The sequence below is a fragment of the Neoarius graeffei genome, chromosome 17, assembly GCF_027579695.1.
Source record: "Neoarius graeffei isolate fNeoGra1 chromosome 17, fNeoGra1.pri, whole genome shotgun sequence".
Classification (NCBI taxonomy): domain Eukaryota; kingdom Metazoa; phylum Chordata; class Actinopteri; order Siluriformes; family Ariidae; genus Neoarius; species Neoarius graeffei.
The window spans coordinates 16,441,645-16,458,500 of record NC_083585.1 but is presented as its reverse complement, the minus strand read 5'-3'; the positions used below and the strand labels follow the sequence as shown (position 1 = coordinate 16,458,500).

Below are 16,856 nucleotides of genomic sequence, written 5' to 3'. Positions count from 1 at the left end.
GAACCGCTGAGTGTACGTTTACATTATAATGTACACTTAATATCGCTCGTTTGTCACGTTTCTATTTGAAACTTGTCACTTCACTCATGCAAGGGTCATTTTTGAAAAACATTTTAGGTCTATTCTGTATGATTTGATTTGTGACTTTGGGATGCAAACAGCGCGCCTTTTGGCGGATGCCGCCTGAATCGTGCAGATCCGATTTTTTTTTAGGGGGGGGGGGGGCGTTGGAGTGTCTGATTATAATTTAAAAGTAAATTCTGTATTAAAATTACTAAATAAGCAAATCCGTTACAGTCCATGAAACAGGAAGTATAAGGATGAGAAAAAAACAGTTTAAATCGGAAAGCTGCGCACATTTGCGCAGCCCGAGCGGTGTGCAGGACTGCGCAAATGTGCGCAGCTTTCCAATTTAAACTGTTTTTTTTTCTCATCCTTATACTTCCTGTTTCATGGACTGTAACGGATTTGCTTATTTAGTAATTTTAATACAGAATTTACTTTGAAATTATAATCAGACACTCCAACGCCCCCCCCCCCCCCCAAAAAAAAAAATCGGATCTGCGCGATTCAGCCGTGAAAAAGGTGGCATCCGACAAAAGTTGCGCTGTAGAATATAAAAAGTTGTATATATCAGACAGCCTTTAAAGTTTGATGAAGTCAGTTTCAGGCTTTGGAGCAGGCTTTAGCAGTTTCAGGCTTTGGCAGCCCTGCATAGTCACTTGAAAATGCATCTTTGTCCACTTCGTAGGGGTCAATTCCCCCAATCAAGGCCAGTTTGGCTGCATACTGTTGTCGTGAGATGTCGTCTAATGTATCTATATACTTCTGTTTGCTTGATTTTGCCGACATTGATCTTTATTTTAGAAAACTGACCATATAACTTCATAAATTCGTCCGAGATAACGTAGCCGGTAATGGCGATGGTCCGTTTTGTTTGCCCCACAAGATGGCGGCTGGAGGGCGTTCCCCGGAATGCCGTGACGTCAGTGAAAACTATCTATTGATGAGTTGTGCCTTGATGTTCATGGGAATGTGAGCGTGTTTCAACAAGGGTGCCAGTTGGTAACTAACATTGTTGGCTTTCTGCATTCGTACTTCAACCTCCCTGTCCATTTTTCCATTTTCAGTAAATATGCTGCCCAGATATTTAAATTCTGGGACTTGTTTCAGGGGCGTGTCATTGACGGTTATAAGCAAAGGTGATGGCGACCTGCTTACTGACATGACTTCTGATTTGTCAATAATACATCAGCTTGCTGAATGTTGAATAATAGATTGTAGATACTGTATGTAAGATACAGATGTAAGATTTTTTTTTTCTTTTTTAGGAACACCTGTACAGTTGCTTATTCATGCAGTTTTCCAATCAGCCAATCATGTGGCAGTAGCAGTGTCATGCAGATTCAGGTCAAGAGCATCTGTTAAAGTGCATATCACGGGTAAATTCAGGAGCAAGATCAATGTAATTCTCCTATTTTATATTAAACTTTGGTCAAATATCTGTCACAATACCAGAAAAACTCAGTTGAAATCAAGCCATTTGAGGTGAATTCGTCCGCCTCTGAAAAAACTTGGCATTTGGATTTCCCGGGAAACATTGATTTTTGTGACATCGCGTGCGGGACGTCTCCTTCTGAATCCTATGTTAGCGCTGGTTTGTTTATGAGAAAACGACCTGGTGGTTTTCTGCAAATTTCTTCAACGTTATCACGTAATTATTAAAATGGTTAACAGATGTATCATAGGAGGGTGTAGCAACACCAATCTTGATGGGATTAGTACTCATCGTTTCCCAAAAGACCGGACAATGAGAGAGAAATGGGAGCGCTTGGTCTACACAGGCTGTGCACTGAAACCGTGCAAAGCTCTCGCAGCCTGCTGGCGCTTCCGCAGGTAACGTCACGATTCTGGCTCCAGACTCCCTTGGGATTTTTCCAGACGTGTTTTGTTATTTTATTTTTTTCTGCTGTAGACAGATGACCTTGTGCAAAATTACCCTTCTGGATGAGTGTGTAAAGGAACATACTTTCATATAAAAAACAAACAAAACGAAATTGGTCCAGAATATGCCCTTTAATGTCCACATGAAACATGAGAATGGGGGAAATGTGATATCACTGACTTGGCTGTTGGTGCACAAAAGACTGAATTCCTTGGAGTATTCCAGAAACTGCTGGTTGTCATGGATTTTTATGCACGACACTTTCTAGAGATGAAAGGGGGAAGCTTTCCTAATGGTTAGAGAAGCAGCTTTGGAACCAAAAAGTCACTGGTTTGATTCCCTGGACCAGCAGGAATGGCTGAAGTGCCCTTGAGCAAGGCACCTAACCCCCAACTGCTACTCCAGGCTGCTCTGGGTATGTTGTACGTCACTCTGGATAAGATCGTCTGCTAAATGCCATTAACATAACATAATGGAGAGAGAGAGAGAGAGAGAGAGAGAGAGAGAAAGAAATTGATTGATTGAGTGACTTTATTAATCCCAAACTGGAAAATTATGTTACAACAGCAAGTTATCAGACATCCAAAAACAATAAACAAACCACTGTACAACATATAGCAGAATGAAAATATATCAGAGAATAAACCAACTATACAATATAAAGATAAAAATGTACAAAAGTGGCAGTAGTGAAAGGAAGATTGATTGATTGATTGATTGATTGATTGATTGATTGATTGATTGATTGATTGATTTAATTAAAACAAGTACTCTCTAAAGGTGCAAAGTGACAGGAGGACCAGGACCAGGGTTATAAACAGAACTATACAGAGTTTACACGGATTGGTGTGGAAAACGAAACAACATCCAGTGAGAGGCAGTTCTGTGGGCAGAAATACTTTGTTCAGGCATGAAAGAGGTAGATGGAGAACGGAGGCGAATGGGTAGACTCGTTCAAGCTGACAGGAAAGCTATGGTAACCAAAATAACCACCAAGTGCTGAGCAGATAAGCATAATCCCAGTAGGCCAACCATTTCAGAACTGAGGTTTCATGTGTACATTACCTGAAGCTCCCTGTACTTGCCTGATTTTATGCACCGTGTTGGTTTCACGCACTTCGCTGATTGGATAACTGCATGAATGATTAGGCGTAGAGGTGTTCCTAATAAAGTGACCAGTGAGTGTATAACCATTGCATACATTTAGATACGCCTCACCTTTTGTCGTTAGTTCCCCTCCTGTGGATCCCTAGTTTACTGAAGTGGTTGTGCTATTTTGAAAGCTGCTTGGAGATCATTTTAAGCGGCCTTTATGGCCTGATTTCAAGCTGTTAGACAAAGTCATGTACTCGAGCAGAAATGTTAGTCAGTTTCTTGGGTGACCTCTAATTCTCAGCAAACAGGCTGTATCTGCCCAAATGTCCCATTTGATCTGCTCCATTTGGATATGGAGCGCTGTTTGCAATTATCTCTGCTTGCTTTGATCCATAAAGTGAGATTATTTGGCCTTGACTGTTGCTAGGAGACCGACTCAGGGATGTACACGTGTGTAGCCTCCAGTTCCACAGGAGAGACGAGGTGGAGTGGTACCATCACCGTGAGAGGTGAGACAACGAATTCTTGACAATGATAACCTTTTTTTTATGTATCCCAGTGCATGCGTTTGAAATGTTATCAATGCTTTTAGGGTACATGCTGAAAACAAGACATGCGAGAGTGGAATTGTTAATATAAAATTCTCAGAAAAATAACAGGGAAGTTGGTATACTGACAAAAGGGCATGTTGTGAATAGTTAAAGCAAGCAAGCAAGCAAAAAAAAAAGTTATTTAAGCATTCACGTGGTTAATTATGTAAAATTATGCACTTGGATTAGAATTTTCTGGATCTTTGGGGCATAAAAACAAGGCTGATTTACCTCAATGAGCAATACAACTGATTTTGAGTGTGTGTGTGTGTGTGTGTGTGTGTGTGTGTGTGTGTGTGTGTCATTGATTTGGCCCCTATAAGGATAGGAATCTGACAGCTTTGACCTTATGGGAATATTATGGGTTGGTTGTCATGAGGAAAACTGCTTTATTACAAAAACTGCAGCTTTATTTAAAAAAAAACCTAAAAGAGCAAAAAGGTTAGTTATGTGCATTAATAATTATGCCAGTGGAAGGTCCTCACAAGGACAGTAAGACAGTTATGTCTGTGTTACAGATACAGAGACGTCATCCCTGGTCCGGCTCTCTCTGACTCTGCAGCTGCCTGGTCCCCCACTGAAGCCCGTCGTGACCGATGTGAGCCAGAGCAGTGTCACGCTGACGTGGCAGCCCAATCAGCACGAAGGAGGTGCTGCTGTCACCTCCTACATTATCGAGGCTTTTAGGTAAACCTACGAACATCTACGCTGATACCTTCACACCAATTCACATCTCGTTTGTGTATTGTCTGTCTGTGAGTCTAATGAGTTCACTTAGGCCCTGTCCACACGGCAACGGATTCAGGTGACTCCGATACAATTGCTTATTGTTTAGGCCTGGCGTCCACACGGCACCGGCGTTTTGGGTGCCCAAAACGCAATCTTTTTGAGAACGGGTTCCAGAGTGGAAAGATCTGGCAACGTTGCCGTTGCGAAGTCGTCTGGATGAGTAGAACGGATTTGTTTACGATGACGTCACAACCACATGACTGTGAGTGCTTCACGCCGGGTAGAAGTGTAACGAACTCGATGCGAGTTGTCAACAAATCCTATAACTTGGTTCATGAAACACGCTTACAAAATATTTTCACTGTGAATATTTATTGTGTAATGGTGCAAAGTGAGAGAGAGAGAGAGAGAGAGAGAGTTAGGGCAGAGTCAATCCCGCCAGCAAAAATGGGGGAAAAAAGGAGCGATCTCACCTCTTCAGATATTGGTTTAAGCCCTACAATACATTCCTCAAAAAGGGCGTAGAAGAGCAAATTAATCCATCAACGTGTAGCATTCAATTTATTCCGGACCATTAAAGACGCCGCCTTCCGCGTAGAATCATACGTCATCCTCGCCGCCATATTGGATGGGTCAAAGCGGAGAATAAAGATTAGCTGCGTTTAACTGTACCAACAGGTTTGCCGTCCAAACGAGATCACATGGGATTACCTTTCACAGGTGAGACTGGAAAAATACTTTTCATTGTATTTGGTCATTATAATGTAATTTTACGAACAGATTTTCCTGACTTTGTGGCTAATATAAATTCTTGCGCATAATAGTTTATGCGCATGCGTCCTTACTTCTTCTATTGTTCTGGTGTCTCCGAAGGGACCGTCTTACAGCGCCCCTAGAGGTGTGGCATGTGTATTGCATCGTTTTCAGCAAGCGTTGCGTTGCCATATGGACCTGATATTTTACTGATCGTTGCCCATTTGGACGCGATATATTTTTAAATAACATCTCGTTGCCATTGTCGTGTAGATGTAGCCTTAAAGGGTACCCTTAAAGGGTTCCATGACATTGTGACTATGAATCACAAAAGTTTAAGTGCTGTGGAATTTTTCACCGTTCAGTCTTTAAAACCTATGGTACAGCACAGCTGTGACAGCAGTGCCTGTGATTCAAATCCCAGGTTTATATAATGCACTTGTTCTAATACATTACCATTCTATAGTAACAGCTCATTCACAGGGACTTGCACGGCAGATTCTCTACTTAATCTAAGCTTTAATAAAGTTAAACTTCTGTAAATTTTTATTTAACATTAACACTAACATTTCACGGGGCGGCACGGTGGTGTAGTGGTTAGCGCTGTCGCCTCACAGCAAGAAGGTCCGGGTTCGAGCCCCGTGGCCGGCGAGGGCCTTTCTGTGCGGAGTTTGCATGTTCTCCCCGTGTCCGCGTGGGTTTCCTCCGGGTGCTCCGGTTTCCCCCACAGTCCAAAGACATGCAGGTTAGGTTAACTGGTGACTCTAAATTGACCGTAGGTGTGAATGTGAGTGTGAATGGTTGTCTGTGTCTGTGTGTCCGCCCTGTGATGACCTGGCGACTTGTCCAGGGTGTACCCCGCCTTTCACCCGTAGTCAGCTGGGATAGGCTCCAGCTTGCCTGCGACCCTGTTGAACAGGATAAAGCGGCTAGAGATAATGAGATGAGACTAATATTTCACATGATGTGAGATGTCTCCGATGTCAGTGCTTTTTTGACAAGTAGTGGTATTGGTCAGGGATGGATCCAGCCCAAGAATCTGACAGATGCACATTTGCAGAAATATTTTCACTAATTGTATTGTCAGAGTACAGGCACTTACTGTACGGACGCAGGTGCAGGGGAGACCGGGGCTGAGCGAACTGCAGACTAAGCTGAATCGAAGTGCAGGAAACTAAGTCAGTAAACAAGCGAGGGTCGAGCGATCAGCAAACAGCGCAATGTAGACGGAGCAATAAAGTAAGGTCGAGACAAAACAGAAATACTGGTCAAAACGCTGAGAGACAGGCAAAAATGGAATGGCTTGGTATGTTAGTAGGGAACACTGAACAATACTTTGCGACTACATGGAGTGAGAGCTGGGCTTATGTGAGGGGGTAATTGCTGAATGAGATGCAGGTGGTGTAGTTAGTTATCAAGTGATAGATGGCGCTGTGACTCTTGGAGTTTGTAGTCCGGAGTGGCCATGTTTGGAGGCTGCTCCAAACTCATGTTTTCAGTGCCGTTACTGACATTTACCAGATCACTATGGATTTTTGTTTTTAAGATATGCTAATATACAGTTGTGGTCAGAAGTTTACATACAGTGACATGAATGTCATCTTGGATATGAATGTCATGGCAGTATTTGGGCTTTCAGTAATTTCTTTGAACTTTTTCTGTGGTAGAATGATTGCACAGCATACATCTTTAATAAAAAAACACACTAGAACTTGGTGCAGAAGTTTTAATTTTCTTTGGGTTTTCTGAAATCAACACAGGGTCAAAATTATACATACAGGGTCAAAAATTTACGTACGCTCACTTAGGTTATTAATTCAGAGGTGCTGAAACTTCCAAAATGTCTCTTATCTTGCCAAGGCTGAGGTCTCTTAACTTCCTGTTGCTGATCATGATTGACTACAGCTGGTAGCTTCTCTGTGCCTTCATAAAAAGGGTTTGTTTACAGCACTCATCGGATTGACCAACACACAGTAAATGGGAAAGTTCTAGGAGCTCAGTGCAGATCTGAGAGAGAGGATCACAGATATACACAACTCCGGAATGTCTCTTGGAGCCATTTCTAAACAACTGCAAATTCCAAGATCAGTTCAAACAATTGTATGCAAGTTATTGTGAGGTGTAGTCACTTTGCCAAGCCACTTTGCTTCAAGAAAACCCAAACTGTCACCCTCAGCTGAAAGGAAATTGGCTTGGATGGTTAGGAACAACCTGGGAACCACCATGGCACAGCCCTGCCACCAACTCCACCAATTCTACCATGAAGAGTCGTGAAATATCCAACCAGAATTTTTCCAGACGCTTGTTCATGGTAAACAAAAATGTTTGGTCAAGGTGAATCTTGCAAAGAGACATTTTACCCAAATATTAGGTGTGCTGTATGTATATTTTTGACCATGTATTGATTTCAGAAAACCCGAAGGAAATGAAAACTTCTGCACCAAATTCTAGTGTTTTTTTTTAATTAAAGCTGTATGCTGTACAATCATTCTGACACAGAAAAAGAACAGTTCAAAGAAATTCCTGAAAGCCCAAATATTGCCATGACATTTATATCCAAGATGACATTCATGTCACTGTATGTAAACTTCTGACCACAACTGTATGTTATCAAGTCAACACACCATGTATGACGATGCTTCTTCATTTATTAAGCTCATGCTGTTTGAGCAATGTTTTTGTATTGCACACATAAATCACATTTAATAACAATGTAATAAGTTCATATGAATTGTAAAAATTTTCTGTAATTTTTTTTTAAACTATTGACAAACTGGACTAGAGCTGGTGACTACCATGAGTGTTTTCACCACAGAAATAAGAAAATCTACAAAGACAAGGTACAACTACTTCATTATTCTACAGTATCCACCAGGAACAGATGTACACATAAATTCAAATAACATAAATTCAAATAACATAAATTCTAATAACTCCATTAAATATTTAAGCCAGTCCGTCTTTACGAACCGGCATATGGGCAGACACGTGAAGCCAGTGTGCTTCCGCAAAACTTCAAGTAATCTGAAATTGTCAAACGTGTTTATTTCAAAGAGCACTACTTTTAGGATTGACCTAGATTCTTTGTCTCAGGTCACGCTATACAAAGCATTATGAGAATACAGGTTATTAGATCAGGTAAGCATCAGTGACCGATGCCAAGTGGTGCACATGTATTTCTGACCAATGCATGTGCGTCAGTTGCATTGGTCTGGATCCATCCCTGTTGATGTCCTTCCAACTTCAAGAGAGAAAATAAAAGAGAGAGCCTGGTGAGGGAATCACTGTTTATAGCTGCTATGACATAAGTGATGACAAGAACTAAAGCCTAGGTCACAACCGGACGTACGATTTTTTTGGCCGTGCAATTTTTGGCGTTTCCCAAATCGCTGCGTTTTTTTTTTTTTTCGTGGAGAAAGACGCACGTTGGCCGTAAGTTTGTCTTGCAACCTGAAAAAAACATAAGCGCCCGTAGAGTTTGTTTGACATGACAAAGAACCTCTGCGGCCGGTCTGCGGCCAGTCTACGGCTCGAAAATCAGCACGTCACACACGCGCCCTCCGTGCGTTTCATGCGCGCCCTCCGTGCGTTTCTTGCGTTTTTTGCACATAGACCGGCCGTAGGAGCACATACGGCCGGTTGTGACCAAGGCATTACTTGTCTTGTGGATGTTATATATTAAGTATAACCACAAACTGTAAGAAAGCATGACATGTGGTCCATCCAGCCATCCATCCATTATCTATACCACTTATCCATCAGGGTTGCTGAGGAAGCTGGAGCCAATCCCAGCTGACTTCAGACAAGAGACTGGATATACCCTGGGCAGGTCGATAGCCAAGCTATTGCAGGGCTAACACGCATTGCGTTTACATGCACATCCAAATCGAGCTACTGTCGGTAAACGAGCTAAGGGTCCCAGCAGGGGTGCCAGAGAAATCCAATCCTACATGCACACAAGGAAATCGAGCTATTGCGTGAGGTACATTGTGCACCCGAGCCACAGGTGGCGCTACACGCCCCATCGTGTTGGTACACTTCCGGTTGTCGCCATGAAGAAGAGCTATTCAAGAGTATAAACAAAGTTATCAGCAGTGTTGCCAGATACTGCTGACGTTTTCCAGCCCAAAACATGTTCAAATCCGCCAAAATGCACTTAAAACCGCCCAATCTGGCAACACTGGCAGTTCCGTGTTCACAAGTTCCGTGCTCAAGCTGTTAGGCTTGCTCTAACAGACTGTATGGCTACAAACTGTCCTGAGCAGACCACTGTTTTGTAAGACAACTTATTTTGCACAATTGTATATTTTTCTAAAGTCCATTTTTTGCTTACAAAAAAACATTTTTTTTTTGCTTACAATTTAACTTGTGTCTCATGCCATGTACACACGTAGCCGGGTATTTTTAAAACTGAACATTTTCCCCCCCTCCGTTTATAAAAATGTTTTATCCACACCACCTCGTCTTCGAAAAAAATCCCTTCCACACATAACCGAACATCTGCGTTTTCAATCACATTCATTCCAAACCTGTAGATGGCTATTTCCCCAAATCCTCCCCCCTAATCACATCGCCTGTGCTCTTGGAGCAGTAGTTGGGCTTCTAAAATTAAACATGTAAATAGCACCTGCACAATAATTAACGCTTTCAAGGCACTACTCCGATCCATTACTCTTTAGCTAGCCGCACACTACGCCGATTTTCAGCGTACCGAGCCAACTGAAGTCGCGAGTCAGGCGTAAAGACTAGTTTTCGGTGGTCCCGACTCATCTCACAGCCGATTCGAAAAACTAATCGGGAGCCAGACTGATCGGCGAGAGTCGCTAGCAATAGCCAATCATATCTTTCGCATATAACACGTGACATCATTAAACACAATTTCTAGCGCGAGAAATACGTGTTGGTAGCACCTAATGCAGGTATATACTGTAATTCCATAGACTGAAGCTTTATCCATAGACACAGTGGGCTGGAAAGCCACTCTGCTCAAGTTGTGTGGCTGAATTCCAAATCGCTTTAACTCCCCTATATAAGTGCACTATTTAAGGTTGGGAATAATAGCTCATGCAGCCTAGATAGTGCGCTACATATTCCATGTTGTGTCATTTGTAATTCAGCCTGTAGCATCTTCAAGTGTTGGATTTAACAGTAACTATATCCAATAGCCAATCACAAAGCTATTAAGTTGTCACGTGTCGCTTCAATCGCGACTGCACTCGTCAGCAGTCGGGGGATATGTGCGTGCCCTGTCGGGAGTCGACTCTGAAATGGGTCGGTTCGGTACTGCGTGGATCGCCGTAGTGTGCGGCTAGCTTAAGTCCATGCTTAATCTGGCTTCTGCAGTAAACAAAGGTCGCACGTTTGACGTCAGGGCAGATTTGTTGTCATTTTTTTGGCGCAGATTGTGACGTTCTAAAACGCAAACCTCCGGTTATCTCTGTCCACACGAAAAGGCATACACGGAGTTTTCAAAAATCTTCACTTTGCCCGGAGTTTTTTTAAATATTCGTTTTTGATGTGTTTTCATGTGGATGACAGGCCAAAACGTAGAAAAATATCTTCGATTTAGCAGATACCCGGCTACGTGTGGACGGGGTCTTAATAAACACACAAAAAGTTCAATTGTTTTGTTTTTATTGACATTCTTCAGATGTTGGATATATATATATATATATATATATATATATATATATATATATATATATATATTAGTGCTGTCAAAAATGTCGCGTTATTAACGCGTTAACTTGACTCAATTTTAATGGCGATAATTTTTTTATCGCGAGATTAACGCTCTGTGACATGATGTAGGTTTTTCATAAGCTTTTGAAACTGCCAGGAACTTGGAACAGAGACTTTGCTTAGAAAACCAGCAGCTAGACTGTAATGCCCCGCACAGCCAGAGTCCTCTGCCCCCCCCCCCCCCCCCCCCCCCCCCCCAAGAACCAGCGCGGGTAGGGCGCGCTAGTAGAGATGGGATTTATGGCTCTTTGATGGGATCCGCATCTTTGTGATCCGTTCTTTGAAAAGAGCCGTTCAAAAGACTGGCTCATTTGGCTCTTTTTAAATATTTATTCAGTTTTAAGAAGACAGCGTCTAAAGAAGCCAGATCCCTCTGAACTGTAAACTCAATGCTATCCCAGAAATCCTTCCTGTAATATGCAAATTTGGCCGCCTCTGATTGGACAGCGCGACGCATCAACAGGCAGAAAGTGTAAAAGTACAAAATGTGTTAAGTGAGCTGAAACAGTAAAGATCAGATTCAATGCAATATTTATCAACGAACAACTTAAACCTAATATAATAGTGTACTTTATATTATAATCAAGCATGTCAAGCCTACCGTCACTGTGTAACCTATCTCTCTGATTAGTCTATCTCTCTGTAGACTAACTCAAACAGTAGATCATTTCACTCATGGTTCTCTTGCTAGCCCCGCGCCGGTTGCTCGGCTTAGGTTTCACTTTGCAGTGGCTGTGTCAAGACGTGTTATGCTTTGCAATAAAAAAAAACATTGGTACAAAGCAAGCCCATTAATTTTTTTATGCTGATAAGAGAATTACAATGTTTTTTTTATGTGACAAAAATGTGCGATTCAATTGCGATTAATCGCGAGTTAACTGTCGCGACATTAATCACGATTAAATATTTTAATCGCTTGACAGCACTAATATATATATATATATATATATATATATATATATATATATATATATACACACACACACAATACAATGACCTTGTTTATGTACACATTTCACAGCTATGCAACAGCTGTACAGATGTATTTGGTGATACAGTAAGTGAGCTAAATTTTAACAGTGCAAATAATGCCACAAAAAGAAAAGATTCATGCCATTGTCATGATTCGTTGTCATGCCGACCGAGGCTGTTGTGTTTCCCGCTTGTGGTCTCGTCACTCGTCACTTCCGGAAGGGGCAGTGCTGAAGTAAGTAGCTCGACTACGTAGCTCAATAGGGTTTACATACACTAAGTAGCTCGGCTACAATCGCATAATCTAGGTCGTGTAGCTCGATTACGAGAAATCAAGGTTCGGTTCGATTTCAGCCGAGCTAAGGTGTTTCCATGGCATTTAGAACTTCGATTTCAGTTGAGCAACGGCAGAAATTCGATTTTCTCTATGTGCATGTAAACGCACTGACTGAGATAAGCAGCCATTCACACCAATGGGCAATTTAGAGTAGCTAGTTGATCTAATCTGCGTATCTTTGGATTTTGAGAGGAAAACCCAGGCAGGACATGCAAATTCCATACAGACAGGCCCCAGTTGGCCATGAGGTTTGAACCCAGGACCTTCTTGCTGTGAGTGCTGACAGTGCTAACCACTACACCGTCCTGTGTGATTCATTAATAAGTTAAACATGAATAATTGTGGTTCATTAATAAAGTAAAAATCATTTTTTAATTGTCTTATACAGAGAATAAAACCCTTCAGGACATGCCCTTATTGGGAAATAATCAACTTGATGGTAGTAACAGTAGCAAGTTGGGCCACATCATACCACTCTATCATTGATTATTTTCCTATAACAGTATGTCCCAAAAAGTTTTATACTTGACATCAAGTATCGAATCAACTTGACTCATTGCAGCAATGCATTAAAAGACGCTGAATGACTGAAATTGATTTATTATTTTTTTTTATCAGACAGCTTTTTTGTACATCGCAGTGGGTGTATGCCAAGCTTAGATTAGTGTACGCCCAAGAGAATGCAGTAATGGTTTGGTTAAAATAAGCTTGTTAATGCGAGACGGCCTTTTGATTTCATAAAATCAGTGAAATTTAGTTCCCTCTGAAATTTGGTCATTGTGATATATGTTTATTTCTGTAATATCTAAAAAAAATAATAAAACAAACAAACAAAACCAGGCCATTCTGTGGCTGGGAAGTTATTTAATTTGAGGGGATTCCTGAGCAAATCATGTGCCTGAAATTGCTCGCTTCACACAGCCAAGCAGACAGAGGAAGTCCGTGTGTGCAGGTTTACTTTCTTCTTCTACTTCCATTAAACAAAAATAATTGGGTGTCAGAGAATTTTTTATGACCTACACTTGAAAAATCTGAAAGGCAGTCTCCCTTTAAGCAGTCTCAGAGGGGTCATGGCAGTACACAATGTTGTGTTTTCCTTGATTTAGCACACCTGACTCAGCTGAATGGAAAATTCCTGAGCACCTCATTGACAGGAGGAGGCTGTTTTATTTTAATCTATATTGTATGACTAAGATGTATATAAACAGGTCAAGACATTGTCACTCAGTTCATTATAATTAAATTTACCACCAAGTGATGCGACACTGGTATTATTTGCTCATTATTATGTGCAAATCTGCTTTCAGGTCAAAACATTGTGCAATAGGGCTCACCCCATCCATCACACATCATTGTTAGCTTGTTCAATTGCTCTTTCACAATTGTGTGTATGGCTGAAAGGTCTCATTAGGGTGATGGTTGTTGGTAGAACTCTATTCAGAGGCTGTCATGCTGATGGAGGCTTTTCGCCATGTTTTTCTGTTGCAGAATCCCTTTAAAACTTCTACTCATTTGTTTAGTTCAGGTCTAAGTGATATTTTAAAAAGGATATTTATGTTCTTGGCTCAGTTTTGATTTTGATGGTGAATCATTCATTAAAAAAAATCCATAATATCCAGGTTATTTTCACCTGAGAGTAACAATAAGAAGTAAAATGCATTTGACTTCACCACTATTGTTATACCTAGTAACAGATTTTATGATGTGTATTTGAAGATAAATGTTCCAGTTGTATTGCTATAAACTCCACAGATATGGTCTGGGGCAACAGTACATTCATGGTCGGTTGTCAGCAAGGTCAGGAGCACAGGTCAAGTCATTACTTAGCTTTGCTCTGACACCTTATTAAGGATGTCCTCTGATTTATAGACATGGCCTCCTCACACTTGTCCATGCAGCCTTTGTACAGACACTGCCGTCCTTACTGGCCCTTGGGGTGTGATAGAAGGGCCCTCCGTATTTTCTTTCAGTGACCATTCACTATAGATTTTGTTCTGAGTTTTAAAACAGGAGCACCAGTATTCACTTTTAGCATCATGATTGAAGCTGACATGTTATTTTGATTGGGGCCAGGCCAAATCTTTTTATGTTTTTATTTATTTATGTATTTATTTATTTTTTGTTAAAAATGAATGCACTGCCCTGGTGGAGGTGAAGTGATCCAAAAGGGGTTTCATTACAAATCTGCCAACTTAACACCAATGAGACTGTCACACATATTTTTGTCTAATACGGTGCAAGCATTAACACCTCCTGAAACTCATAGTGTCAAAGCAGGGATTTGACAAAATTTTCACACCTAACTTGCATACAAGTCTTATACGATTCCTTATAATTGTTTACGTGGCTGTATACAGTGTCTTACAAAAGTGTTCATCCCCCTTGGTGTTTGTCCTGTTTTGTTGCATTACAAGCTGGAATAAAAATGGATTTTGGGGGGGTTAACACCATTTGATTTACAGAGCATGCCTACCACTTTAAAGGTGCTTGCATATTTATTTATTTATTTATTTATTTATTATTGTGACAAAAAATAAGATGAAAAAACAGAAATACAGTGTGCATAAGTATTCACACATCCCAAAGTCAATACTTTATAGAGCCACCTTTTGCTGCAATTACAGCTGCAAGTCTCTTGGGGTTTGTCTCTATTAGTTTAGCACATCCAGCCACTGGGATTTTTGCCCATTACTCAAGGCAAAACTGCTCTAACTTCTTCCAGTTACATGGGTTGCATTGGTGTACAGCAATCTTAGTTATGCCACACATTCTCAATTGGATTGAGGTCTGGGCTTTGACTAGGCCATTCCAAGACATTTAAATGTTTCCCTTTAAACCACTCCAGTGTAGCTTTAGCAGTATGTTTAGGGTCATTGTCCTGCTGGAACGTGAACCTTCATCCCAGTCTCAAACCTCTGGCCGACTCAAACAGGTTTTCCTCCAGAATTGCCCTGTATTTAGTGCCATCCATCTTTCCTTCAGTCCTGACCAGCTTCCCTGTCCCTGCAGATGAAAAACATCCCCGCAGTATGATACTGCTGCCACCATGCTTCACTGTAGGAATGGTGTTCTCAGGGTGATGGGAAGTGTTGGGTTTGTGCTACACATGGCGTTTCCCATGATGGCCAAAAAGATCAGTTTTAACCTCATCTGACCAAAGAATCTTCTTCCATGTGTTTGGGGAGTCTGCCACATGCTGTTGGGCAAACTCCAAACATGTTTTCTTATTTTTTTCTTTAAGCAATGGCTTTTTTTCTGGCCACTCTTCCATAAAGCCCTGCTTTGTGGAGTGTACGGCTTAAAGTGGTCCTCTGGACAGATACTCCCATCTACAGTGGTGCTTGAAAGTTTGTGAACCCTTTCGAATTTTCTATATTTCTGCATAAATATGACCCAAAACAGGGCTTTTCAAAGTGTGGGGCGCGCCTCCCCTAGGGGGCGCCAGAGTTCTTCGGGGGGGGGGCGCAAAGTGAGGAAAAATAAACCAGAATAAGTTACTACTGCGGACATTTAGCGAACTTCAGCTAGCCTTTGCCAGAGACAAAATGGATCGATTTTTAGTACCTAAAGCTACAGTGAGTGAGGAGACAGAGTCTGGGCCAAGCAAAAAAAGAAGGAAGTATGACCACGATTATTTAAAGTTTCGATTTTCATGGACTGGATCTGAAGATGCTCCACTGCCACAGTGTGTTGTCTGCCAAGAGGTGCTAGCTAACGATGCTATGAGATGTTTAAAATGTGTGAAACAAGATGTTTTAAAAAAGCAGATGTTTAAAATGTGTAAAAAAAAAGTTTTAAAAAAGCACAGATGTTTAAAATGTGTAAAACAAGATGTTTAAAAAAAGCAGATGTTTAAAATGTGTAAAAAAGTTTTAAAAAGCACAGATGTTTAAAATGTGTAAAAGAAAAAAAATGTGTACAACAACCATTTTTTTAAATACGAATGGAACATTAAGTATAGCAACAACAAAAATTGTAAGGGGGGGGGGGGGGGGGGGCGCTGTTGTTTATTTGCTCTCTGAGAGGGGGCTGACTCTCCCACACTTTGAAAACCCCTGACCTAAAACATCATCAGATTTTCACACAAGTCCTAAAAGCAGATAAAGAGAACCCAGTTCAACAAATGAGACAAAAATATTCTACTTGGTCATTTATTTAGTAAGGAAAATGATCCAATATTACATATCTGTTAGTGGCAAAAGTATGTGAACCTTTGCTTTCAGTATCTGGTGTGACCCCCTTGTGCAGCAATAACTGCAACTAAACATTACCGGTAACTGTTGATCAGTCCTGCACACCGGCTTGGAGGAATTTTAGCCCATTCCTCCGTACAGAACAGCTTCAACTCTGGGATGTTGGTGGGTTTCCTCACATGAACTGCTCACTTCAGGTCCTTCCACAACATTTCAATTGGATTAAGGTCAGGACTTTGACTTGGCCATTCCAAAACATTAACTTTATTCTTCTTTAACCATTCTTTGGTAGAACGACTTGTGTGCTTAAGGTCGTTGTCTTGCTGCATGATCCACCGTCTCTTGAGATTCAGTTCATGGATAGATGTCCTGACATTTTCCTTTAGAATTCGCTGGTATAATTCAGAATTCATTGTTCCATCAATGATGGCAAGCCGTCCTGGCCCAGATGCAGCAAAACAGGCCCAAACCATGATACTACCACCACCATGTTTCACAGA

General features: G+C 41.2%; 1 protein-coding gene across 1 annotated transcript in view; it reads left to right on the top strand.

Annotated features, from left to right (window-relative positions):
• zgc:77784 (uncharacterized protein LOC402947 homolog) overlaps positions 1-16,856 on the top strand; it is a 285,186-nt gene that overhangs the window by 231,036 nt on the left and 37,294 nt on the right. The window contains exons 10-11 of the mRNA XM_060943465.1: positions 3,468-3,549; positions 4,149-4,317. Of these exons, the coding sequence (XP_060799448.1) occupies positions 3,468-3,549; positions 4,149-4,317 (251 nt within the window). The remainder of the gene's footprint in view (positions 1-3,467; positions 3,550-4,148; positions 4,318-16,856) is intronic.